At 33.5% G+C, this 26,585-nt stretch overlaps 1 protein-coding gene across 2 annotated transcripts in view; it reads right to left on the reverse strand.

The window, feature by feature from the left end:
* Positions 1–372: 372 nt before the first annotated feature.
* The window catches only part of SLC38A6 (solute carrier family 38 member 6), a 65,906-nt gene continuing 39,693 nt past the window's right edge, over positions 373–26,585 (reverse strand). Inside the window, exons 6-16 of one of the 2 annotated variants that reach the window (XM_003901892.5) lie at positions 22,366–22,444; positions 15,701–15,783; positions 15,159–15,217; positions 9,630–9,695; positions 9,338–9,391; positions 7,430–7,509; positions 6,667–6,767; positions 2,254–2,378; positions 950–1,094; positions 747–841; positions 373–564 (exon numbers count right to left, since the gene is read on the reverse strand). In XM_003901892.5, coding sequence (XP_003901941.1) covers positions 484–564; positions 747–841; positions 950–1,094; positions 2,254–2,378; positions 6,667–6,767; positions 7,430–7,509; positions 9,338–9,391; positions 9,630–9,695; positions 15,159–15,217; positions 15,701–15,783; positions 22,366–22,444 — 968 coding nt within the window. In that variant the 3' untranslated portion in view covers positions 373–483. The remainder of the gene's footprint in view (positions 565–746; positions 842–949; positions 1,095–2,253; positions 2,379–6,666; positions 6,768–7,429; positions 7,510–9,337; positions 9,392–9,629; positions 9,696–15,158; positions 15,218–15,700; positions 15,784–22,365; positions 22,445–26,585) is intronic. The other variant, XM_009211677.3, reaches the window with a different exon arrangement.

Raw genomic sequence — 26,585 nt, forward strand, 5'->3', positions numbered from 1 at the left:
TTGTAACCCTGAACCTAAAAGAAAAGTTAAAAAAAAAATCAGTGGTTGCTAGTCGTTGCCAAGAATGAAACCTAAGGTAAACTATGAACTTTAGTTAATAATAATAGTTAACATTGGCTCATCAAATGTAACAAACGTACCACACGAACATGAGTTAATAATAGGGGAAACTATATGTTGGCATAAAAAGGTATATGTGAACTCTGTACTTTCTGTTCAGGATTTCTGCAAACATAAAACTACCATTAAAAATATTAATTTAAAAAACAAAAGATTGACCCAATATGTTTAAAAGCATTTCAAGTTTGTTTCTTTTTTTGATTAAAACTGCTATACTCTTACTTCCCCATACCTACTGCCATTTTGTTCTGCTTTTCTGTTAGTATTTTTTATTAAAATGTTATTTTTCATCCAGGGTGTCTTCCAGAATAATTCATTCTTACATATAGAGGTATATTATTCTTTTAAGAAGTAGGAAAATATTTATTTGTTAATCCAATCAAAAATGATGAGTGCTAAACTAAAATTACCAACCAAAATTCCAAAGATGAGCAAAACAAATGCCTGTGGAAATAAGAAAAAAGATAAAAAACACAATTAGATTATTTGTTAAGCCTCTACTCTCTGAAATAATGTATTTTATATTTTAAAATATATTGATTTTCTTGATGTATGTAAAATAATATAAACTGACAAACTATTTCTTAAAATAGAAGTCTTAAAAGAAAGAAATAAAAACAACCTACCCCGAATTTTTTCCACGAGAGAAAATCCTCTCTGCTAAGTTTAAGATAAAACAATCCTGGGAATATAAAAATCAAACATGTTGATGTACTGGCACCTTTAAATTGGAGGGAAAAAAAGAGAGGATATTGTTGGATTCAGATGTGAGGCTGGGTAACAATTTTATCAATTTTATTATGTGAACTTTTTGAAACAGAAAACTTACCAACTACACCAAATACATTTCTAATGTCAGGAACATATATTGCAAGTAAAACGATGATAATATTGAGTGCTAGAGTGATCAAAAAATGGCGAATCCACGAGAATGGAAAATTGGAGAAAAACATCATCATTACAGCTTTTCTGGCCTGTATTACAGAAAAAGAAACATATAGCAAAGAGGAAATGTCAAAGTCCAAATATTTGCTGAGAGAAACATATACAATAACCGTGATATTTTTGCCTTCTACATCATTTAGATTCCAAAAATACAGCATAAACTATTATTATAAGGTGTTTATACACATAAACTGTTTATATACTAACCCCTTCTGTGTAAGCTTCATAAAAATACCTAGCCAAATGCTAGAAAAAATTTTCACATGCAATTTTTTTAGGTTGCATAATTTTTTTAAATTACCAATAATAAAAATATGAAAAAAATCTCAAAGAATCATTTTCATTAAATTCAACAGATTAAAAAAAGACAGACAATTTATAAAAGAAAAAGAAATCATGCCATGGGAAAGAAATATCACTTACTATTTTATTTTATATTATATGTTTTACAGCCTGTAAATATGAAAAAATAGTTCACTACACTTCCCACTGCTAAGGGAACAGCAGGCGGTCACATCCCAAAAACATTTATCCAGTCCCTGCTGTAATCTTGGCACTGCAGCCCACACAGGGAGGAGGCCTGAAGGCCCAGTTCTTACAAAACTCAGCATTAGAGACTTAAGACATCCATGCAGATGCATTTATATCCAAAGCCTTTGTTTCCATTTTCTCAGAAACTCTTAAGACTCTTATGTATAGCAACCAGATGCAATGAAAATCTGTTTTGCCCCTTGAATTACAATTCTAGAGCAAATAACATATTTTGACCAAGATTGAACTAGAATGCTTAAGCGAAAATAAATTTACAATAAACCAGAGGAGCTTATTTTTGCTGACTTGACTTTTTCCTCTTCATGCACATTTTTTTTGAAAACAGAATACAGAATTAAAGAGGGGAAAAAAACCCAAAACTTTAGAAGAACTATAGTTTCTAAATTGGAAACAATGCTGTGGGAGAATGGAAAGCTAAACTAAATCTCAAAAAGCACAAATTAGCTTAGTGGCTCACTGTTATTTTTATGCTTTCATGGGGCCATATGCAAGTATGAAGTCTTTGATCAATTACTTGACAAGTGAATAACATATACAAGACTAGATGTGATTCAAGCATTCTATTCTGCAAAGAATTAGTGTTGCCCTATTAGGAAGCGTCCATACTAGGCAACAAAACCCTTTAAGAGTACTTACAGGGAAGTGGATTAGAGGGACTGTCAAAAGCACAGCAAATAGTATGCATAACTTCACAGTCATGACAACAACATCATGTGGTAAGTATTTACTATAACCTTTTAGTAATTCTGACTCCACTTTGTCTGTAGATAAAATAATAAGGATTACATTATAAAGTACTCAGATATCAATAGTAAAAAAATTGTTTTCCTTTACACTAATGGATGGTAACAGATTTTAGATTCCCATTACCAAATCCTGGCCTTTCCCCTAGCCTATGAAACAGAGACATTAATTAAATATCTTCTTGAAACCTAACACTTTTTCTTTTAATAAAAACCAGAACAAGCAGAACCTCTAAAATTAAAATATGACAATGAATATGTATACTAAATTATCTCTTTGGAACCTTTCCATAATCTAAGGGTTTGACCATTTGTGTTGTTTGTTTATAAAGTGCTTTCACATGTGTTGTTGAATTTAGTCCCTATGATAACAATATTAACACATAGGCAGGTCCAAAGGTGTTAAATGATTTGCCTAAGATCACATAACACAAAGTGGCAGTGCCATACACCTACTTCTTTTTGGTGCTAGAGCCAGTATCTTTTCCTCAATACCACAGTGTTTTCTAGAATCTCAGAGTTTGGTGCATGTTACATTTCATCTGTGGATTCATGTTTTAGATAAAAAAGAGAAGTGTTAGGGAAATGTCTTACTTAGTAGGCCAGTGTGTGGTGCTCAGCAATAGGATTTATACATGCCAACCAAACTTTGCTCCACAGCGTTCTTGCATTCTCACAATGTCTCCCTCACCTCAACTTAAGACAAGGGGAAAGAAGACTGAGGGTGCCAGAAACACTGGATATCAGTGTTTTGTGGGAAAGTATCAGTTTGTACTTAAAATAGAATGGTGCTTTTTAATTTGAGAGTGTTTTAGAAACGATTCTTTGAGGGAAATCAACAACCAAAGGAAACATACCTCTGTTCTCAGGGAACTTTAAGAAGAAATAAGATGAATACATATAGATATGACAGAAAGTGTGATACACACATGTAAGTGGCCAGAGAGTTCTAAACAAGAGCTATGGAGATTCTAAACTGTGATGACACAGAACATGTTCAAATCCCACCAGTTACTAGTAACTTAACTTCTCTGAGTCTCTCAGTTCCTACATCTTTCAAATGGGGATGGTAATATGCTGAACTACAGGGTTACTGAGAACATTACATGAGTCAATGCATGTGTGCTGATGTTCAAAGATGTGGGGGAAGAGATTCTCTAGAAGCAAGGAGCAGCACAAACAAAAGCAAAGGGAATCTGCCTCTGAGAAAATAAGTGGTCTAGTAAGTACTAGAGTGGATGAAACAGTGTGTGGGTGATAGGGCTGGAAATACATTTAAGACCTAGTAATATAGTTCTGCATGGTGTGGCCTCAATCTGGTAGGCCACAGAAATGCAACAATGACTTACAAAGCACAGTGTATTATGATCTGAACTAAGCAGGAGTATGGATCGGAAGAAAAAGAGACCCCAAACAGGCGTAACAGCTACTGTTACAATCACTGAGAGGTAAAGAGAATCTGAACTAGACTAGTGATAATGGAAACAGGAGAGAAATGAATTGTCCAAAGTATCAAAAACATACTTTACACAATGTGGGATTTGGACTAAGTAGGAGACTAAGAAGAGCTAGGAAATCTGGATTCTATTTCCAAATCTGTGAGATACTTGTGAGTCTTTGGAGAAATATGGCAAACTATTTTATTTCCATTTTCTGAATCATAAAATGAGCTATTAACACTTCTTGCTTAACAACCTCATAGACTTTTTAAATGGCCTGGCTATTATGCAACATTTGGGCATTGGCCTGGCTCACCAGAGGAACCCTTTTCTCTTTCTTTCACAGCTGTAATCAGAGCAAGTATCATTAATCTCGGTACATTACCTATAGGTCCCTTTAATCTGACAAATTTAGAAATTAAGCTTTGGGAGCTCTGGATAAAAGGATCCAAAGCAGCTCCTGAATCTTGAAGAACTAGATTTATCACAAATTCAACATAGATGTCACATGTCCACTTTCTACTTTCCCAGGATGAAAACCCTTCTTCTGAGCCAGTCACTCTGTGTTCTTAACTGAGCCATAACATATGTGAGGGATAGAGTACTGCATGCTTCCCCGGATTCAGACAAATCTCTACAAATCTCAGAAAGGGCCTAATGGTGCTCTGCAAGTTATATATGCCATTGAAGTCAGGAGGCGGGTCTGTTTAATACACATTGTCAAACAGGGTATTAAGTTTACAAAGATTATCACAAAGTAGCAGAAAGAACACTGGATTAGTATTCAGGACACCTGCCTTTAATTCTGTGACAGGTCACTTTGCCTCTCTGGGCTTTAGTTGCTCATCTGTAAAACGAATTAGAAGCCTAAAGTTGAGGCTAGCCCTTATGATAAGATCTCAGGTTCCATCAGCAATTTCTTCCTATGACACAAAGCTCCTGTTATCCTGATAGAAAGATATGATCAAAGGCTTTTCTTGGTTATGATTCACAATCCAAGAGCAAATCAATATCTGCCTCTTCTGTCTTTGGAGAAGAACTTACTTTTGTATCATTTATTCTTTCTATCTATCTATCTATCTATCTATCTATCTATCTATCTATCTATATTCATCCACCCATCTATCTGCCTACCTACCTACCATGTGATTTTCTTAGATGTGTATTTCTCCATTATATAAAATTTGCATACTCTGAAGAATTTGCATTGGTGGAGAAGGGATTAAATCAGAGACAACATAATGGCTTTACTTGATAACTAAGCAAATCCTTGTCTAGGAAACATGCCATCTACATGATGAAAACCTTTAGCCTTTGTGTTCAAGCAACAATGTTAGATAGATAGATTACACGTAGATACATACATAGATGGATGCCTACAGCTTAAGTGAGTCATATTTTTCCTAAAAGATCGATCACCTTAACAAAAACTTGGGATAAAGGAAATCTGGCTTCTACAGCACAATTTCTGAGGAGACAGCACAGCAATAAAGGCACTGGCTTTGGAGAGAGACAAAACTAGATTCAAATCCCAATTCCACTATTAATTGGCTTCAAGTATCTGGTCTAATTACTCAACCTAAATGAACCTACACTTAGCTTGCAGAGTTGTTATAACGATTAAGTTAGGCAGTATATATAAAATACATGCCACTTGCTTAAATGTTAGCTCAATCAAGGTATTAGCTTCCATCCCTACTCCACATCCCTTTCAATTTAATACAGCTACAATTTAATACAGCTTCTAAGCACCTAATGGTGATTCATGTAACAATTTCTCAGCCAGCCTGGATATTGGCAAGCCATCTGAGGTTTCTTCCAAATAGTTATATTTATCCATAAGGAGAAGAAGGAGGTCAGTTTTTTGGGACTTTTTCTCATTGCTGAGGATCCCTAAATGTAACATTGTTTGTGCCAGGTGGCAATTTTAATAAAAGAAATATATAGCTATTCCACTATAAAAAACGTATTTGGATCCCAAGAGATCCTGTTATAGTATCTTATTGACACAGAAAAGTCTTATTGAGTTCAAGTCTGTATAAAAACTAACAAACCCAACATCTAAAAATAAAGTTTATATATTTAAGTAATTTTGTTTTATTAATGATGAGCAGAAAAGCTTGACAATCTGTTTTAACTTTCTTCGTAGTGTCTCTAGCAGGTACCATGCTCACATTGGAAATAATGCTTTTCCTGATGGTGTACACAGAAGTTTACTTTTTCTTGAGGTTCTTATCAGAAGAGGAAAAAAAATTCAACATACAAAGCAGACTGTTTTTGCAAAAGAAATAAAACACAATTTTATTTTTGTTGCATAAATTTAAAAAAACCTGTAAAAATAATTAAGGAGAAAGGTCATGGTGCATCATAGAATGCACATCTGCTGAATCCTGTGATAATTAGGTCTGAAGGCAGAGATGTCTGACATCTAAGTATACAGCTATAGCCCAGTGTAAAACCCTTTCCTTTCTCAACTTGTTCTTTTGCAATTAAGATGACTGACTCACCCAACCCCCACATTTCTGAATTAGACTAATATATTGAATTCAAAATTTAAGAAAAACAGAATCATTAAAATTGCACATTTTTTCTTATAGGAAGAATCAATGTCCCTAAGCCTGACGTTTTACTTAAGTGTTTAAGAAAATTTTCATCTAAGAAGTCATTAATCTTAAACCTGAACTACCTTTCTAAAAGAAAGATAATCCAATTGTTTAGGCCTCAAGAACTACCACAGTTCTGCATTGTAATTTGGTGACCTGAACAAATTAACTTAGTAATAAAAGGCATCAGTAAAGTCTATACATTGGCGTGAGGCCATCTATGTAACTATTATTTTGTCATCTATAATTTTAAAATGTACTTACCATAAAAAGTGAGGTAGCCAAAGAGTGCAGATATAAAATAAATGAGAAAACTTAAAGCAATTGCTGTATTGGTAACATTCTGCATTCTTTTCTTTGAAGGACTAAAAGACAAAAATGGCAAAGGTAGAATAAGTGATCTGAATTATACGTAAAGAAGTAAGTATGTCCTAAGCTGGTCGAGAGAATTCCTCATTCAAGAACAACTTCATCAATAACTACACACTAGAATTCCTCATTTGAAATTAGTACACATAAATTATGCTTCTCTTTTTTTTTTTTTTTGAGACAGAGTCTCACTCTGTCGCCCAGGCTGGAATACAGTAGTGTGATCTTGGCTCACTGTAACCTCCACCTCCTGGGTTCAAGCAATTCTCCTGCCTCAGCCTCATGAGTAGCTGGGATTACAGGTGCCTGCCACCACATCCGGCTAATTTTTTTGTATTTTTAGAAATACAAAATAGAGTAGAGACGGGGTTTCACCATGTTAGCCAGGCTGGTCTTGAACTCCTGACCTCAGGTGATCCACCCGCCTCGGCCTCCCAAAGTGCTGGGATTACAGGTGTGAGCCAGTCTCAAAGATTACACTTGTAGGAAACATTCTCACCTTGAACAGAACTAACTCTAGTTTGTTTTGTTTTAAACTAACACTTAGGATCCACTGATGAGAGGAAAGGATTAATAAAAGAGAATGTCATTCAATCTGAAAGCCCTAGAGGTAAAAAGAAACACAATATATTTAAAATATTCCAGGATTCTACAGTACCTTTGAAGTTCACAGTATATGGGCAATATTGAGGTATGGCAGAGAAATGAAAAAGCCATGGTTGGTAAGGCATATGCACTCTGAAAAAAATTTTAAAAAGACAAAATTATTAAATGTCGCTCTACTGAAGCCATTATTTCATTTGACAAAAAACTGAGTTCTTTAAAAAATCAATTTGATTACATTTATTTCATCTTTAATGAGTCCTCTCTTTATAAAATAAGAATTTTTTAAAAGAGAAAACACTTGTGATCACCAGCAAATATTTTATTTGAAGTAGGCTTGCCTGTACTAGCCAGAATATTTTTTGTTTGGTTTCCCATACCATGTTGCTTTTACTACAATCACTACTTTTACATTATCTGGATAAGATTTTTAAAATTACATAAGATAAATAATATTTAAATGAGATAAAATAACATTTTAGAAATGTTCTTTTTAAATTCTCAGTCTTCTAAATGTATGCACCATTTAAACGTATCTTTTTACTCTAAGCAGCATTAATAGTTAATACTCTTGAACGTGCTTTCATGAACTTAATCCAAGGGAATACTGAAAATATTAATCACATTTTAATATTGCCAGCATCTTTGATTAGGATCTCTTTCAATGGGAATGAATATCATTTATTCTAGACCTACAAACTCTTAAGAGATCCAATGTAATATACAGTATAAGGTTTTGTTTTTATTATTAGAATACTTAAGAGTCAGAGTAAAGCAAAAGAAGTTACCATTTAAGTGAAAATACCATCTTTACCAAATAGATGATGGTGATCTATTTTTTCATTTCTGCTCTAAAAAAATTTCCACTTAACTAACTTTAGGCTCTTAAACAAAAGAAATTCCAGAAATGAAGACCTATCTTGGGACATAATGCCTAGAGTCTTAAAATATCTGAAGGGGTTTAGGAGAGAGGAAGTTGTAGTGTTTCCTGAGGCTGGACTAGGAAAATGAGAGTTTAATTCATAAATTCTCTATTTCATATATTGCTCAATTTCCTGGCTTGTCAATTATCCTACCTAGATCTTTAAGGCACCTGGAGGTCTTTACCATGTAAAAGATTTGGTAATCTCCCTTTTGGACCAGAGAGATATTTCTCATTTAAAAACTAAAGATAAAAAGGAAAATTCTGCATGGTGAAGTAACCACACCAACATTCTACAGTAATAGAGTTGTACATGAGCAGGGGGGATTCTAGCATGTGGGACCTATACAAAATAGCATTTCAGCAGAGTCAGAAAGTATAGACGAAGAGGCTTGCAGCAACAGGGAAGACTTTGAGCTCTTCTAGAGTGGTAAAGCAGAGACCATCCATGTCACAGTTCTTGTCTCCTCTGCTGATGCTTAGGGGCTCTTACAGGCATTTCCAGTATCCTACAGCTCTTAGAGAAGGCAAAGGGACTTGGTCTCCTAGTCTCTACTCCTGGCATCATAAATTTCAACTTTGGAATGTTGGCCAGAAGATATATTGGCAGTGCTCAATCCCTAGTCCAATGATAAGGCTGTTTAGCTACAGACCAAGGTTCTACTCACAGGGGAAGAGTTTTTGATATAATTGGCTATTTAGCTTTACAAGTCCAGAGGGCAACAGGAAGTCTGTATACACAGAGGACCTTATTGGCCAGACCAGACATTCGGTAAATCTGTTCTTTTAGGCAGAGGCCCATTTAAAACAGGCTCCATTTAAAGGCATGCCAGGGGGGAAAAAAAAAAAAAGGTGGCTGTTTCATAATAGGCCACCCTGTGTTAAATAATAGTATTCTTCTGGTAGGCAATCCTATACTTAGCACTTTCATGAAAATTAATTAGTTACAGGTACAAAGACCTAAGAGACCCTGTTACATAAACCTCTTAAAACTTGAAATGTGAAAAATCAACTAAAAGTATCTGTTAATAACTTACACACCTCTTTGGAGAAATGAAAGAGTTTTGGCTTACAATCATCTGTAGCATTTGAAATCTGTTTAAGAGTATTGAGGGGAAAAAGAGAAACCAACAGCCATTAAATTTCAGAATATATCAATAAAAATGATGAATTTATTATTACGAGGCTTTCAAATCAAAGTATTTCAAAACAAAGTTCTAAAATGCAATATAGCCATTACTTTTTCATTAATCAGAAAAGAATCATTAGTCTTTCTTTTCTTTTTAGTTTAAAATAAAAAGGAAGAAACTGAAAAGAAAATATCAGCTATTACCTGGAAGCATTTCTCTACATAATTTAATGTCAGAGGACAAGGGATGGACCATTTTTTAATTATTACCTAAAAAAGTAAACAGAATCAGCACTCAGATCATTTCTTATAAAGCGAGTAAGAAACTGAATTTAAATAGGTCTGTATCATTTCAATTAATCTCATGCCATATCAAATCAGATGCTAATAGAAGAATCTCTGCTTCTGTGACTTTTCCTGGTTAGAATGGGGTCCACATTTAACAAGGTCACCTGTGGCAGGGAGGGGGTTGGAGACTGCAGGGTGTTAAGTAGAGATCTCCCTCATTAAAGACTAAGGGTACTCTTGTGTCAACTTTCAAAATTCCAACATCATCAAGGCATTTTTTTTAAGTGCAACTAAAAATAGGAACATGATGTTTTCAGTGACTGTCATACAGGAATATGGTTATTTGTGGAGCAGGTATTAGTGAATAGAGAAACATTTAATAGCAGTTTACGGAAAGGCCACAGGAAGAAATAAGTAGAGACGTTATACACAGGAGGAGCTCAGGGATTTCTGATGTACGCATTAAGTGTTGCCCCTCCTTACTTTTACAGATTTGAATTATTTTTGGCGAATGTGGAGAAAGCTGGCTGGAATAAGAGCATATAGCTAGGGAACTCCAGCTGGTAAAAATAAATTAAAAAAAAAAAAACATTAAAAGAAATCCAGAGGGATGCTGTTTCCCAGAATTAATCAATGAAAATGTTTCACGTTTTTACTCTTAATTGTGGCCATCCTGTTATTAGACCTATAGCTGTGGCTCTGTCAATATTACCATTGTTGCTGTTGTTTCAGGGCACATAATTACTCTGTAAATGTTTGCTCCAGGCTGAATCCCAGTGCACAAAGGGACAAGAAAGAATAAAGTATTTGTCCTTTGTAGGAGACCAATACGTAAACACTATTTCTATTCCTACTTTGTATTTACCTAGTTTTGGATTTTGACTAATTTAATCAAAATTTTACACACTGAAAAAACAAATATAAGGCAAACACATACTTTTAGGATTAAGTTAAGGAGTGAACTAAAGAATCACTTTTAATTAAAAACCTCACCAAGAAAAAAATTACTGTATAAGGATAAACTAGACAAGTTGCTTTGACATTTCTAGGTAAGTTTCAATATGACATAAAATGAAACAGTCAACTTACCAAAAGAAAATAACAAAATCAAAAGCAATAATCTCACCATCATTATCTTGATAGGTTTTCCAAAAAAAAAAAAAAAGGATGAGGATGGGGTGAGGGTGAAACTGCTCCAAATTCAGTTTGTTTTCTTGTTTTTTTAAGACAGGGTCTCACTCTGTCACCCAGTCTGGAGTGCAGTAACAGAATCTCAGCTCACTGCAACTTCCACCTCTCAGGCTCAAACCATCCTCCCACCACAGCCTCTTGAGTAGCTGGGATTACAGGTGCGTGGCCATCATACCCAGCTAATTTTTGTGTTTTTTGTAGAGACGAGAGTTTGCCATGTTGCCCAGGCTGGTCTCGAACTCCTGAGCTCAAGTGATCTGCCTGTCCCAGGCTCCCAAAGTGCTGGGATTACAGGTGTGAGCCACACTGCACTGGCCCAAATTCAGTTTCTTACATTTTCACCTTACTAACAATGGTAGTGGTGGCAGAAAAAAACATTTACTGAGGACTTGCTGTGCACCATGTACCTTGATAAATTCTGTATGTGAGCTGCCTCATTTATCAGTTGTTATTTCTTAAGCTTTCAAATCAAAATATTTCAAAGCAATGCTCCAAAATGCAATATTATCATTAATTTTTATTAATTAGAAAAAAATAAGTAGTAGCCTGATTTTATATTAATAGTTTAGTTACTACAGCTAATTTCTCTGCAAAGATCCATCCCAACTCCAAGCCTGCATGGTGGTATGGGGTGGATAGAGATGATGTTCCCCAAAGCAGAAGTACAGAACAGGAGTGAAACGAGACCCAACAACAAAGAGGAAAGATTAACAGGAAGTCCTTGCTCAGGTTGGTAAGAAGATGTCTTGGGGTTGGAATGACAAAGCAAAAAGGAGATTAAGTATTAAAAATATTTGTTCACTTGCACAAAAGGCCTCCCTTCCTGCTCTCTGCTCTAAGCCCTTTGCATCTTTTGTGGCTCAACTCAAGTTGTATTTCCTTTAAAATCCTCCTTTACTCTAGCTCTCAGTGAGCCTTCTCTTCTCTCAACTCTTGAGACTCTTATTCTGAAGCAAATATATCAATACTTAATTATATATTGCACACATTGTTCTCTATGTTTGAAAAGAAATTTATCTCCCCTACTAGATTGACAGATCCTTAAGACTAGTGTCCAGGTTAAATTTCCACACCCTAAAATGTCTAACATAGTGTTCAGTAGAAGGAAAGCTTCTGACTAAAATCCATTTAAATAATTCTCTATTTCAGGCCAGTGCAGTGGCTCACACCTATAATCTCAGCACTTTGGGAGGCCAAGGTGGGAGGATCGCTTGAACACAGGAGTTAAAGACTAGCCTGGGCAACATAATGAGACTCTGTCTCTACAAACATTAAAAAAAAAATTATCTGACCGGGCGCGGTGGCTCACGTCTGTAATTTCAGCACTTTGGGGGGCGAGGCGGGCAGATCACGAAGTCAGGAGATCAAGACCATCCTGGCTAACATGGTGAAACCCCGTCTCTACTAAAAATACAAAAAATTAGCCAGGCAAGGTAGCGGGTGCCTGTAGGCCCAGCTACTCGGGAGGCTGAGGCAGGAGAATGGCGTGAACCCAGGAGGCGGGGCTTGCAGTGAGCCGAGATGGCGCCACTGCACTCCAGCCTGGGTGACAGAGCGAGACTCCGTCTCAAAAAAAAAAAAAAAAAAAAAAGAAATTATACAGGCGTGGTGGCATGCGGCTGTCGTTCTAGCTACTCAGAAAGCTGATGCAGGGGAATCACTTAAGCCCAGGAGTTTGAGGCTGCAGTGAGCTATGATCATGCCACTGCACTCCAGTCTGGGTGACTGGAGAGAGAGATTCTGTCTCTTAAAAAAAAAGTTGTCTAATTGGATTACTGACCTATTAAAACGTTGCTTAGAATACTAATCTGCACTAAATATAGAACTTTTAGAACGAATGGTAATTCGTTTGTGTTCTAAAATACACCAAAAAAAGGTAAATTTACCAAAAAAGGTAAATCCATCTTGTTGGTATCATTCTGAGACACTGATAAAATTTATTTTTAAAATTGTAAAATATTTTAGAGGGGGCAAAAATTTAGGTTAAATTTTTTAAATGAAAATCAGATCTGGGAGAACAGATAAAATATAGGTTTTAATTTATATTATTCAAAGAATATAAGAAAATAATAGTTTCTGAACTGATTTTTTAAAAATGGGATATAAATACTATACATATTTACAAACACATACTGACAAAAATAATAAATGAAAAATTGGTATCCTTCCAAAATTCTGGGTTAGTATACATACGTTTCCTTTTCCTAACCACTATGTATTTTAAAAGCTAACATTCAGAGAATCTAAAATAAACATGGCGGCTGGGCATGGTGGCTCACATCTGTAATTCCAGCACTTTGGGAGGCCGAGGTGGGTGGATCACTTGAGGTCCGGAGTTCAAGACTTGCCTGGCCAACGTGGTGAAACCCCATCTCTAGTAAAAAAAAAAAAAAAAAAAAAAAAAAAAATTAGCATGCACCTGAAATCCCAGCTATTTGGGAGGCTGAGTCAGGAGAATTGCCTGAACCCGGGAGGTGGAAGTTGCAGTGAACTGAGATTGTGCCACTGTACTCCACCTTGGGCAACAGAGGAAAACTCTGTCTCTAAATAAATAAATAATAAAATAAACATGCCAATTAAAAAGAGTATTTAAAAAAGCATACAGAGTGTTCTTCATTGCCCCACTGTAGATTAAATTTAAACTGTGCTCACAGGTAAAAATCTGAGCAGATGGTTTATAAGGCATTACAATAAATGTAGAATATGGGTATTATTTCCATATGACTGCTACAGTAGAAATCTGCATTGAATTAAAGAGTATCTGTCATGACAGAAACAAAACTGCAGTAGACATATCATATCAATACACTTAATCTGCTTTAAGCTATTAGCTATGAAAACTAAATTACTCCTACCTATGCAATGATTGCATTGTCATTATCTGTGAGAGAAAAATTCAGTATGTTATCTACACTGATTCTCTTTAATATCCATACATTCATTTGCATATGCAGGCCACTTCTAACCACACTTCTCCACAATCAAATTATGATGGAAATATTTAGTTTTTTTTCAGTATGGAGCCTACAAAGTGTATGTTCAATTTACTTATTTGTAAGATATAAGTCAGACAACTGGGGAGAGAAGAGGAGGAATGATTTTAATGTTGTTAAATTCAACAAATGATTAAATGCAAACATTGTTAAATGTTTTTAGTTTTAAGAGCATTCAATAGAGGATAAATGCTTATATACACTAAAATCAGAGTCACTTCCACTTTGTTTAAATAATTTAAAGTTATTTTATCCCTGTGTCTCAGAAGATAGCTTAGCCTAAGTTAAGTGCACCCTGGGTTGTTTTGACAGCTTTGAAATCTGGCTCTATAATATGGCTTAACTACTGATGTGCTGCCCTGGTCTTATATATGGCTGTTTTCTTTCATGCATTTTCAAAAACAAGAAAGAGTTGAACCAAGCTCATGAAAAGCTCATTTGGACATGTATATTCTTGGAACGTTAAAAATGTTTAATTCTACTTAAGGTTTGACATTTAGATACTGATTATGGAATAAACTGCTATACAAAGAAAAAAGACTTAAAAATTTTCACACAAAGGTACTATCTTTAGAATATTAAGATGTTTTAGAAGAATTCGAAGGAAATAAATTTAAATTCTTTTATCTTTATATTATTTTATAATATCAAAATAAGTTAAATTTGTCATCTGATAATTTTATATAATAAAAATGAGCTTATTAAAACATAAGGAATATATCCCACATGTGAAGAAAAATATTAATTTGTAGCAGTGTTTTTATGAGAATTTATCTATGCTGAATAAACCAGACAAAATAGGAGAATTCAGGCAACCCAGTTCTTACTAGATCTCCTCAGTGTAGCCCCAGAAGCTCTGTTTATTTCATTAATGGAATAAAGTTTCAAGATTAAGATGACTAGTCTCAAATAGATTTTACAGATTAGAACCAGACTGATTCTTCATACAATATGGTACAGGAATAAATTTATACACCTACACAAAGAATTATACTCCATCTAAGATTTTAACAGAATTGCCATGCTCTCCTCTCTAGTTAACCACAAGAAATGCTGAATCTGAAATGCTGTTCTACCTAAGCCTCTTCAAAATAGATACAATGAAGGAAATAATTTAATGGAACAAAAGTGCTTTTAATAACACAATGAAATAAAATGAGATACCCTTCCCAATGCAAAACAGTTAAAAGTAAGAAAGACATTAACACAATGAGTCCAATTTTAGTGAGGAGATAAGCAATGTATTATATTTTAAACTTACCACAAGAGCAAAGAACATCATAAAGAAAAATGATAAACTACTTGTGTAGCCAAGAAAGCCTGTAAAGTAACAGTAAAATAAAAAGCAATTTATAAGGAAAGTGATTTTAACATACAACTAAAACTATACATCTTAGGCATGTTTTCTATTACAGTGGTTGGTATCTGGGGCTTAGAGCTCAGAATAACAACATTCCAACTATCTGTCACAGATCATTTATGTAGCTCTGTACAGCAGAATTGGAACTGGCTTACCACTAATGGTACACTGTAAGAAAAGGCTGTTCTTTAATGTTCCGCCGTAAAGATTTTATTTTAGTGGGGCAGACAAAATACTACTGCAAACCAAGTAATAGGTTAACTAGGCAGGGCTGAAGGCTGAACAACCTAAAATAAGGCCAAGTTTAAAATTATTCACAACCACCATGCTTCTGCCAAAAATGTGGTACTGTGAAATTTGAAAGCCCCTTAATATTTCTCTCTCTTTCCCTCCCTCCCTTCTTTCCTTTCTCTAAACAAATAATGTGCTCTATAAAGACTTACCTATTTTGGGAAGAAGTGCAAGAGGGAACACGATGCCAACACATATGATTATTAGCAGTGTTTGTCCATCAAGATACCAATATCTATTAAAAAAAAAAAAAGTTCACTTTAGGCACGGGACTCCACTGTTTGTTCTGACACACACACATACACACACACACACACACACACACACAGAGTTATAACCATTAAAACCAGCCATTAGGAAAAGCCCACCTCCTTTCATTAAAATGTTCTTGTGGGATCCCATTATTCTTATTAATGAATTTACATTTAGAAATGCATAAAAACAAAGAGATGCCATTTACAACTACCAAATAAATATTTAAAAATAAGATAATAGTCAACATTAGTGAGGAGTGATGAGGTGTGCAAAAAGCTGGTGAAAATGCAAATTATATAAATTATCTTTCTGGAAAGCAATTTGGCAAGAGATATAAAGAATTTTCAAATAATTATATACTTGAAAACACTTTTATAAAAGACTACTAAAAATAATAAGAACAAAGACTTTTTGTAAATTTTAATTTTATTTTATTTTACTTTAAGTTCCGGGGTACATGTGCAGAATGTGCAGGTTACGTAGGTATACATGTGCCATGGTGGTTTGCGGCACCTATCAACCTGTCATCTAGGTTTTAAGCCCTGCATGCATTAGGTATGTGTCCTAATGCTCCCCCTCCCCTTCCCCCCACCCACTGACAGGCCCCAGTCTGTGATGTTCCCCTCCCTGTGTTCATGTGTTCTCACTGTTCAACTCTCACTTACGAGTGAGAACATGCGGTGTTTGGTTTTCTATTCCTGAAGAACAAAGACTTTTATAAAAAGATGTTTACTGAAAACATTTAAAATAATAAAAATTGAAAACAAACCTTCAAGACCATGATAATTTTGAAATAAAATATACTGAATATTCAGTAAACATCATATGTGTGTGTATACAGCATGATAATTTTGAGGAAAAACATAGATGCATTAAAAATGGAAAGAAACTAAAATGTATTGATAGCCATTATCTCTGGGTGGTAAAATAGTAGGTCATTTTTCTTCTTTATAGTTTTCTATATACATTTTTCCAAATTTCAGGAAAGGGCATTAATTACCAATTGTAAAATATTAAAATTTTCATATAAAGGCATTAGAATACAGAATGAGAAAAAGGTAGGTTAACATGATTTTGTATTTGTTCATTGAAAAAAACAAAACTGGATGCACATATAAAGCCAGAAGGATATACTTAAAATACCAAAAAGTAGACATTTTTATGTGATAGCAATATGAGCAATTTTTATTTTCGCCTTGTTTGCATATATGTGGTTTCAATTTTTCAATGTGAGATATCTGTGTAGACATTTTTAAAAGTTAAAGTTAATTCCCCAAGACCTCAATAGATTTGTATGTAAAGGAGAAACAATTCATGAAAGAAATACAACTAGTAAATACACATGAAGAAAATCCAATCACTGATGCTAATTAAAGAAATAATGAGACTGTTGCAATTAATCTAGCAAAATTAGTAAACAAAAATATTCAAGGATGTGGCACAATTGGACTTCATACATTGCTAGTGATCTTCCCAATTAGTACTATCTCTTGGAAAAACAATGATTATATGTAGCAAGAGCAATAAAAATGTAGGGGCAATCTACTCTAAGAAAATAAAATAGAAAAAATTATATGTACATGAAGCTGTTGAATACATTATTATAATAATGAGAAGCTGGAGGAAAATTCTATATATATCCAACATCTGAAAATATTTAGAACAGCATACTCAATGAAATGTTATGTGGCTTTAAGAAAAAACACAATGAATAAAATGGAAAATGATGATGATATGAATATAATTATTAACTATATTTTTGAAAGCTTTTGGGAAAAATTCAAAAGAATTAAAAGGACAGTGACTAGGTTAGAGATGTTATGCATGATTTTTATTTGCTTTTTTTTCTAAATTTTATCGTAGCTGTCAGATTTTTACACTGAAGTGTATACACATACATACACATGCACAATAGTAACAAAGTAAAACTTATGCAAAAATGGGAGCTTGGGGCATCAAAGACCAATAGAGACTTTTTCAAATTGTTTGGCAGATAACCTCAAAATTCCCACTTTGCAATAATGCATCCTCTTTCATTCTCTATCAGATAGCCAGTCTCCCACTGCCACGTTAAATTAAGCAAAAGTCTTCTTCTATATGGATTTCAACCAGTGACTTCTAATATGAACTTAGTTGTTACTGTTGGGTGCTGACAACTTCCTCTTTAACAGAACAAGAGAAGGAGCAGCAGCAGAAACAGCACCATGACAACACTTTTCCCTTCTCCACCCTAATTTGTGTCATTAGGAAATACATATGCCAGAGACTATAACCTATGCATAAGTATTTACAGATTTAGTGGGCCTGAAGCTTTGCTCTCTCCATTTGCACATGCCCCTCAATTCCTGGTATGCAGGAAGTACTAAAAGAGTACACATATTAATAATACAAAAATGATACTCAACATGTTTATCTTCTAGTCACTCTTGAGTAAGAATCAAAACAGAAATTTCAAAAGATCTTTCATTGAGGAACACCTGGCAACCAAATTTCTGAAGCTGGCAAAAGGCCCAGGGCTCTATGTCTGAAATGTCTTTCCTTCTGGGACCCAATATTAGACCCAGACAGTTGCAGTGCCAGGAGGAAAAATGCCCAAAGGAATACCAAAGTAGATTCCATCTGTTAGTTTTGCTGTCCCTCATAGATAACAATACTGCATTATACCCTTGAAAATCTGTTGAGAGTGCAGATTTCATGTGAAGTATTCTTATCATAAAAAATAAAACAAAAAATTCTGATAAGCCCAAAAAAAAAAAAAAAAAAAAGGTCATGAAGCTGAAGTCGTACAAAAGGGAGCATTTAATCCCCAGGACCAGGACTCTTTTCTCCTGCGTAAGAATAAAGGAACACTTTTTGAAATTCTGAACACCACTTACTTTATACTATTTCAGATCACAATTCATTTAATGCCCATAAAAGTCATATAACTGACCAAAGCACTGAACTGTGGGACTGAAGATAACTTTACCTCCTCCCAGCAGTAACTCAGAACCACAGTTATGGAATGTTAAGAGCTGGAAGAGCCCTTAGAGATCATCTGGCTCAACAACTTCATTTTATATGTCTGTAAAATCAGCAAAAGGAAGATGATGATCTTAGTCACAGTAGCAATGGAAATACTTTCAGATACTACCTCGTTTATTTCAAGATCATGCTTTGCATTCTCCTTTTCATAGGATTGAACTTTAAATTCTTAATATAAAAATAATTTTACTGTAAAATACAATTTCTCTATCCTTGGCTTGGCTACTGGTTATTGTTAATCATTTCTTATCCTTAATAATTCATCTTAATAAAGCCAATTGTAAATACAGTGCTTTTCTTTACCATTCATTAACAATAAAGGCAACACAGTAAAGCACAGTAAAATTAGTTTAGATTTCATGTGTGTGTCACAGACAAATGAATTGTATTTCTCAATGGATATTTTCCAAAGAACAGAAATTATTAAACTTACAAAATAAAACTGCCACCTGAGAAAAACAAACTAGTAAAAAGAAATCTCAAAAAGTACATATTAGATACATTTATTTTGTAAATAAGCATTTTAGAAGAATGTACTAACTTTAATTTTTTTCCTAAGGGGGGAATAAAGAACGATCTAACAGAACTCCTGTTTTCCTACTGTGATCTAAATATACATTCTCTTTAAGCCAAAAGAATTAGAGTAAAAACCTTTATACTTCCTAGAGAACTTGTTTGATCTGTGGATTTAATCCTGTATGATAAAAATGTTCCAAGTATGAAATATAGAGTATAAATCCTTAGCTGTACTGCAAATGCTTTGGCATGCAGATGTATTTTTCCATATTTTAATGAAAACCAGATTTATTTATAAGTTGCTTTAATTTCATTCTCGAAAGGAATGGAACAAGAGTATCACATGTTCTGAATTAGGATCTTACTCACATCCAATACCAATTATGTAACTAAAATGCAAGACAACTTAATTGTGTCAATCATATTCCCCTGACAAGATCATTAAATGTTAACAGAGAGCTTCCAACTTTAACAGTCATAGATTTTAAAAATGTAAGTTATTCTATGAAATATATAGATATATCATGAAAGTTCAGTATAAGTATTATAGCTTCTGACATCTATTAGATTATTATGAACACAGTTTCATTTTGATATCTTTATAAAGATTTATATTTCAAAGGTACACCAAGCCTGCAGATAACCCAGAAAATTAGCACACCTGAAAGATCGTAATTAAAATTTATTGTAAATCAAACCCTAAAATAAAAGTTTATCAATATCATGTTGATCTCATAGAATACTGCCATGTAAGTCTATCTAGAAAAAAACTGTCTTTTATAGATAGTAAAGTCAATTATCATAATATTTGTTTCTTAATTATTTTCTAGCATTAAGCTTTCAAGACTAATGATTTATCTGCGTTCAAATAAGTTAATATAATTAGCCAAAATAAATGAATATATATTACATTTAAAACAAGATAAGGTTGTTAAAAAGACGTACAATTTTAAAACGTAACAGAGATGATGCAAATTGACCACAGCATTTTGAAGTATATGATTTTAAAAATCTATTTCTAACATGTAAAAATAACATTTTAATCAATTTTCTATTAATATGACTGAGATGGAAGTTCATTTTAATTTTTATTTTAAAAAAACAAACAAAAAATCAATGCAGCAATGTAAATCATTTGCCAACTATTTAAAACGAAGCTACGGTAAAAATATCACTTTTAGAGAAAGAAGACCTAAATTTCAATACCAGTTCTGCCACATACTACTTTAATTATTTCTAAAATATTACATATATTTACAATCCCTTCTCTTTCCACCGACATGTGACAATAAAAGAATACAAATAGGAGCCACGAAATTCAGGACCAAGAAAAAAGAAAACACATGTGACAACTGTTGGAATTAATACAGTTATATTAATTCAAATGTGTCACATTTGACTCTGAGCTTCCCGGCAGTCAGGGCAAAAAGGGAAACACCACCTTTAATATAGTAATTATTAGAATTTCTTAATTCTCCACATTTACACTGCGCTATAAGTTTCTGTATACACATGCTTGTTTATACACATGCTATTAGCATATGTATATATATCTTACTTGATCATCCCAGCAACTTTAAGAAGGCAATATTGGTACCCCCATTACATCACATAAAAAAACCTAAGGCTCCAAGTAACTTATATAGTCAAAACAAGTTAAATTAAGTTCCTGAGATTATTGAATATGAAATGGATAGAGCACATATCTCCTTACTCTTAGTCTAGTCCTCTTTATTCTACCTCATATTGCCTTGATTTCTTAACCCTAAAATATAAATTTCTCGCATAGAATTTGAGTAATAGAAGGTGCCCTCAATGTTTTCCACAGCAAATACAAAAATGAATTTTACATAGCTATTTCTAACAGGAATTGTTTATCAACCTAAGGATAGAATCAAAATGTAACTAGATAAAACTGTAGATAAAATAAGGTAGTTGTATCAGATGTGATAATGAATGTGGAAACCTCATTAATTGTAAAGTATCATAGAAATGAACAATATCTTCTGATGAAGAAAAATCATTTAGGACTTCTATTTGTCTTTTTTCAACTAAATTTTCTTGATGGTTTCTATTCAGATCTAAAGTATACCACACTTTTCTTACAAATATGTATTTGCAGTTATCTAAGTAGAATTCTTTAATGGAAGCTGAATTGTAAAAGCTAAAAACTAATTTTTGAAATCTTTCCTTGCATTCCAGAACAAGTTCAATTATTGAAGAGAACAACCCAATATTCAAATCTAAAAGTCTGACAGGTTTTGTATTGTGGTTTGAAACTTAACTATGTGAAATAACTTGATGGCAATTGAAATGATTTATCCTGTCTTTTCAAGTTCATTTTTCTAAAATTTTCTTGTTCTACACAGTGAAAAGAAAAGCACAATTAATTTTGTTTTTTCCCTATAAAGAGGCAAGTCAAATATAAGATGCATTTTTTTAAATAAAGATAAAAGAGATATGACATGGTTTAGCATTATTTATAATATTGTTCAAAAACAGGAAATGAAACAATTAAGTCCTTGCAAATAATTTATTTTTTTGCCATGGTATACAATAGGAATTTCAAACACGTATAATTGTAACTGCCACATTTTTTATCACTATGATTTGCTGAGAAGTGACAGCAATATCACTCACTCCCCTCCTTTGTTTAAGACCTGTACTGTCAGTATATTCAACCTTCTCCCATCCCCAACCCCAGTCTTGCGTATCCCCAGAAATTTACCCTTTACTCCTCCTTAAGAGCGTCTCAATCTCAGATCTGTCTTAGCCTACCTCACATCCCCAAGGAATGCAAGGGTTATATCTGGTGCTTCATATGGTTCACAGAACAGTGCTTTCATATGGGTAATCAATAAACATTGGCTGAGTAGTTTCTATTCTATTACTGCTTCATTTCTGCCTAATTTGTAAGTGTCTTCAGGGCAAGGACTACATTTATTTTACTTGCCACTACAGCTTAATAAATATTTACTGAATTAATAAATGAATGGACACAATGTAAAATGCTTTTTCTTACCTACTATAGTCTCCAGTCAAAAATTCTGCAATAGCAGCAGGAAACTCTGTTTTAATAATTAAAAGATAAGATGACATAGCTGCAAAAGAATAAAAAGTGTTTCTATTAGAATTCTATGATTTTTTAACCATTTAAAGAATAATCCACCTAGGAACACAGATGTCCATTAAAGCTATGACAACATATGAAAGATTAACTTATAACACACTATACCAAAGAGATACACACACCCACACACACACACACGAATAAAGATAAGTAACTGTAGAGAAGAATAATTGTTAAGTACATTAAGTATCTTTTGTTTACATTCCAAGTCCAAAGCAAACTAGGTAAGAGAAAGGGTCTTGATTTCAGGCTACTTTTAAATGAAATTTGTACAAAGTTTTACAAAAACTCTCTTATATGTTATCACCCCTTTTAAGGCATTAGAGGTTAGTTTAGCAACAACTGACACAGACACAGAAGTTTAATAGGTATGACTAGTAACTGGATTATTTGTTCCTTCTTACTAGAGAAAGATGCCTCCCCACAACAGAGAAGTCTCATTCCCTCTGTCCCTTTCTTTGCCTCTCTACTATCCACCCCTGCATTATGAACACATAATTATAGGATAAAAAGAATACATAATGAATTACATTTAAAATCAGTCTCTAAAAAGAGAGAAAGTTCAATAGAAACCATTAAGTATATTAAAAAGACAAAAGTTCCAACTTTTATTCCATTTTATTAACAGGGTTCATCTATATTATACAATCATAACCTGAAGCCAGCATTATTTCTCACATTTAATCTAACAGAGTCTGAGAAATAACTAGCTTTTGTAGCACTTTAATAATGATCCTAATTCTGATGTAGCTATAACAAAATTCTATAAAAATACTAGGAAAAGTTTTAATATGGTTATAGAATACAGAACTCATTCATATGTAAATACTTGAGTTTAAGCTTAAATACTTAAATATATAGAAACTCAGATGATTTGCAGTCAGAAGTTCAATTTAACAGAGTAAGAGTCTCTTTCCCCACAGAGATTATGTTTGTGTGTGTTGGGAGTGGGGGGCAAAAAGAAAATGCCCATGAAGAATAGAGTGTTTGGGAGGCCAAGGCAGGCGGATCACGAGGTCAGGTGTTCAAGACCAGCCTGGCCAACATGGTGAAACCCCGTCTCTACTAAAAATACAAACATTAGCCAGGCGTGGTGGCACGCGCCTGTAGTCCCAGCTAACTTGGGAGGATAAGGCAGGAGAGTCGCTTGAAACTGGAAGGCGGAGGTTGCAGTGAGCTGAGACTGCGCCACTGCACTCCAGTCTGGGTGAAAGAGCAAAATTCCGTCTCAAAAAAAAAAAAAAAAAAAGAATAAAAAGTATACTTTGTCTGCACATTAATTTTATTACCTATTTATTTTTCAGGAAACATTTCACTTTCTCCTTACAAAACTTACAAAAACTAAGAACAAAAATGAATGCCAAGTTTCAGTGGCAAAAATCTGGGGAAAAATTGATTAAAAGGCTCAAATAGTTTAAGAAGAATGTATATTTCTCAATCAACATTATTTGAAAGGAGCCGAATTTCATGATTATAATGATATGTGACCATTTAACTTGAGAAAAAAAGGATACACGCTAGTTTGTGTGTAAATTTGTATGTAGATAGATAATACTACAAACATACACACACTCTCAATTTTTTTTAGTAAAATAACATGTATTTATGGCAAAGTAAAATTTAGAACAGTTAAATAATCACTTCTTTGTGATGAAAATATACATATACATATTTTTTCAGTTTACAATGATTTCTTTTTCCCTAGCAGAAGTATAGCTATGTCTCAGTGAGTTGACTAAAACCCACTGAGACATTTCTGCAAAATCTTTTAGTTATGGGGTATTACAACTGATTGTATGTGAAAATGTGTTCTGTATTGTTCATATTATCATAAGGAAAAATGCTATCAATTTGGCACAGAACAGAAGGAAGGTTTAGATTAACTTTCTCCATTCAAGGATTTGGAGATTTTATAATATTTTACCGATTCCAAAGAATTCTACACATACAGTGCAAAGATAAAAATTGTGAATTGAATTTTCTGAAACTGTCCTAGATTTACTTAAATATATCTTGTGAGAGAGACAGAGAGAACAGAAAAAAAGACAAAATACCTTGAAAACAAGGAAAGCCGACTTCCTATAAAATGTAATTTATTATCTGCCCATCTTTCTTTCTTGCTTGGATTAACCCAACACCACATGCATTTCTGAAGTTTCAGACATTCATCTCTTTCAGTAATTTTCTATTATTTCTTTTGGACCTTTAGCTGTAGAAAGCTTCAGTGAATATGAGATCCTATTTCTTTCTAATATAATATCTTTCATTCTTTCCAGAATTTCTATTAGCCTCTAGCTAATCATTTGATCACTTTTATCCTCTGTTGTACCCTTAACTCTTTGGTTTTCAAATGGGAGTACTATTTCATTAGATTCCAGTCTGAAGAATCATGTATATTTTAAGAAATATGAACTCAGCAAACATGTGTTTCTCTCTCAAAGAAGACCTCACATACAAGATACAAATATAATAAAACGTACAAAACATTGCTTCTTTTCTAGAAAACGTTAGTATATATTTTAAGAGCTACACAACCACAGAGCTTACTATAGGGGAAAACCCACACAGATTAAGCCAGTAAAACAAAGACCACTACCATTCTACTCACTATGAAAATTATTTTTTTCTTAATCACAAGTAAACTTTCATGTAAGAACTAGCACTGTAACACATTATATTATATATAATACAGAGAAGAAACAAAAAGATTACTAAATACAATTAAGTTAGGAAATATATCTTAATTAAATTCATACAAAAGAACATCAGCTCAATAAAATGAACGGGAAAAGTTTTAAAGATATACTATTGATAGGAATGCTCATATTGCTTTTGTTTTTAACTAAAAGGTTTACTAGATCAAATAGCTGGCTGCCACACTTTTTGTCTCGTGTCTTTTAAAAATGGCATAAGAAAGTGTTTAAGCACATATCTTTCAGATCAGTCATAAGGAAAAATTTGTAAATGATTTTGGGTGACATCGACACATAGTATAGATTCCTAAAACAAGACACACCATGTTCTACTCTCAATTAATAGCTGCAACTGGGTCATCCACAAGAGCCATGCATATAGTTAAGTGACCCCAAACCACCAAAGCCAAAATCAGTGACAGAAGATATACCTTGATGTCAGGTATTCAGCCATTATAAATCACTTAGTTTTACCATATTAACTAAACATGTATTCTTTTCTACTTAATTTTAAACATAACTAATAGAACTCATTTAATAGAAACTTCTCTGGAAAAAAATAAAACATCTGTCAACTTAAAACACAGCAGTTGAAAGCATTTTTTAAAAAAACATGGAGAAGTAACATTAATATTAAAAAAGGACTAAAATGGGGTAAAATCTGATTAGGTAATAGCAAGTTGCAAGGTGTTAATATCTGCTGATCTAACCAGAAGTTGAAAGCATTTTTTAAAAAAAACTTGGAGAAGCAACAGTAATATTAAAAAATGACTAAAATGGGGTAAAATCTGATTAGGTAATAGCAAGTTGCAAGGTGTTAATATCTGTTGATCTAATCATAAAGAGAAATACATGAATTGGGCCCAGGAGGTTGAGAGGAGAGATGTTAGAAACAGAGGAATGGGAAAGGAACTCTGGGCAGAGATCCATGATGCTTGGTAGTATTCTACACAAGTTATTTCCTCACTTAATCTTTATACAAACCTGTGAGGTACATATTATTTATTTCACAGAATATAAGGAGGTACAAAGAAGTAACTTGCCCAAGCTAGTGATGGTGGAAACAGCCAGTCTGGGTTGAGAAACTTGTTCTATTAACTAGTGTGCCATGAGAAAGTGCAGGAGCAAAGTGAAAAAGTAAACAAAACAAAGACAAATAAGGAAAGTCTACCAGAAGGACCACTCTTCAGAATTATTTTTCTTTTTTAAATCAGTATTTAAACAAACTACTTCTGAATGCTGAGATTAACAGTTAACTTCAAAGGAAATGAATCTCTATCACAGAGAACATTAGTCAGAAGCTTTAGTAACACTTAGAATTTTCATTTCATCTTGAGATATATTTTCAATGCATTTCATTTTTCAGTATTGTCACTGCTTTGGTGAAGTGATTAGTTCAAAATTCATGGAGTTTCATGA

Source organism: Papio anubis, chromosome 7 (genome assembly GCF_008728515.1).
Source record: "Papio anubis isolate 15944 chromosome 7, Panubis1.0, whole genome shotgun sequence".
Taxonomy (NCBI): domain Eukaryota; kingdom Metazoa; phylum Chordata; class Mammalia; order Primates; family Cercopithecidae; genus Papio; species Papio anubis.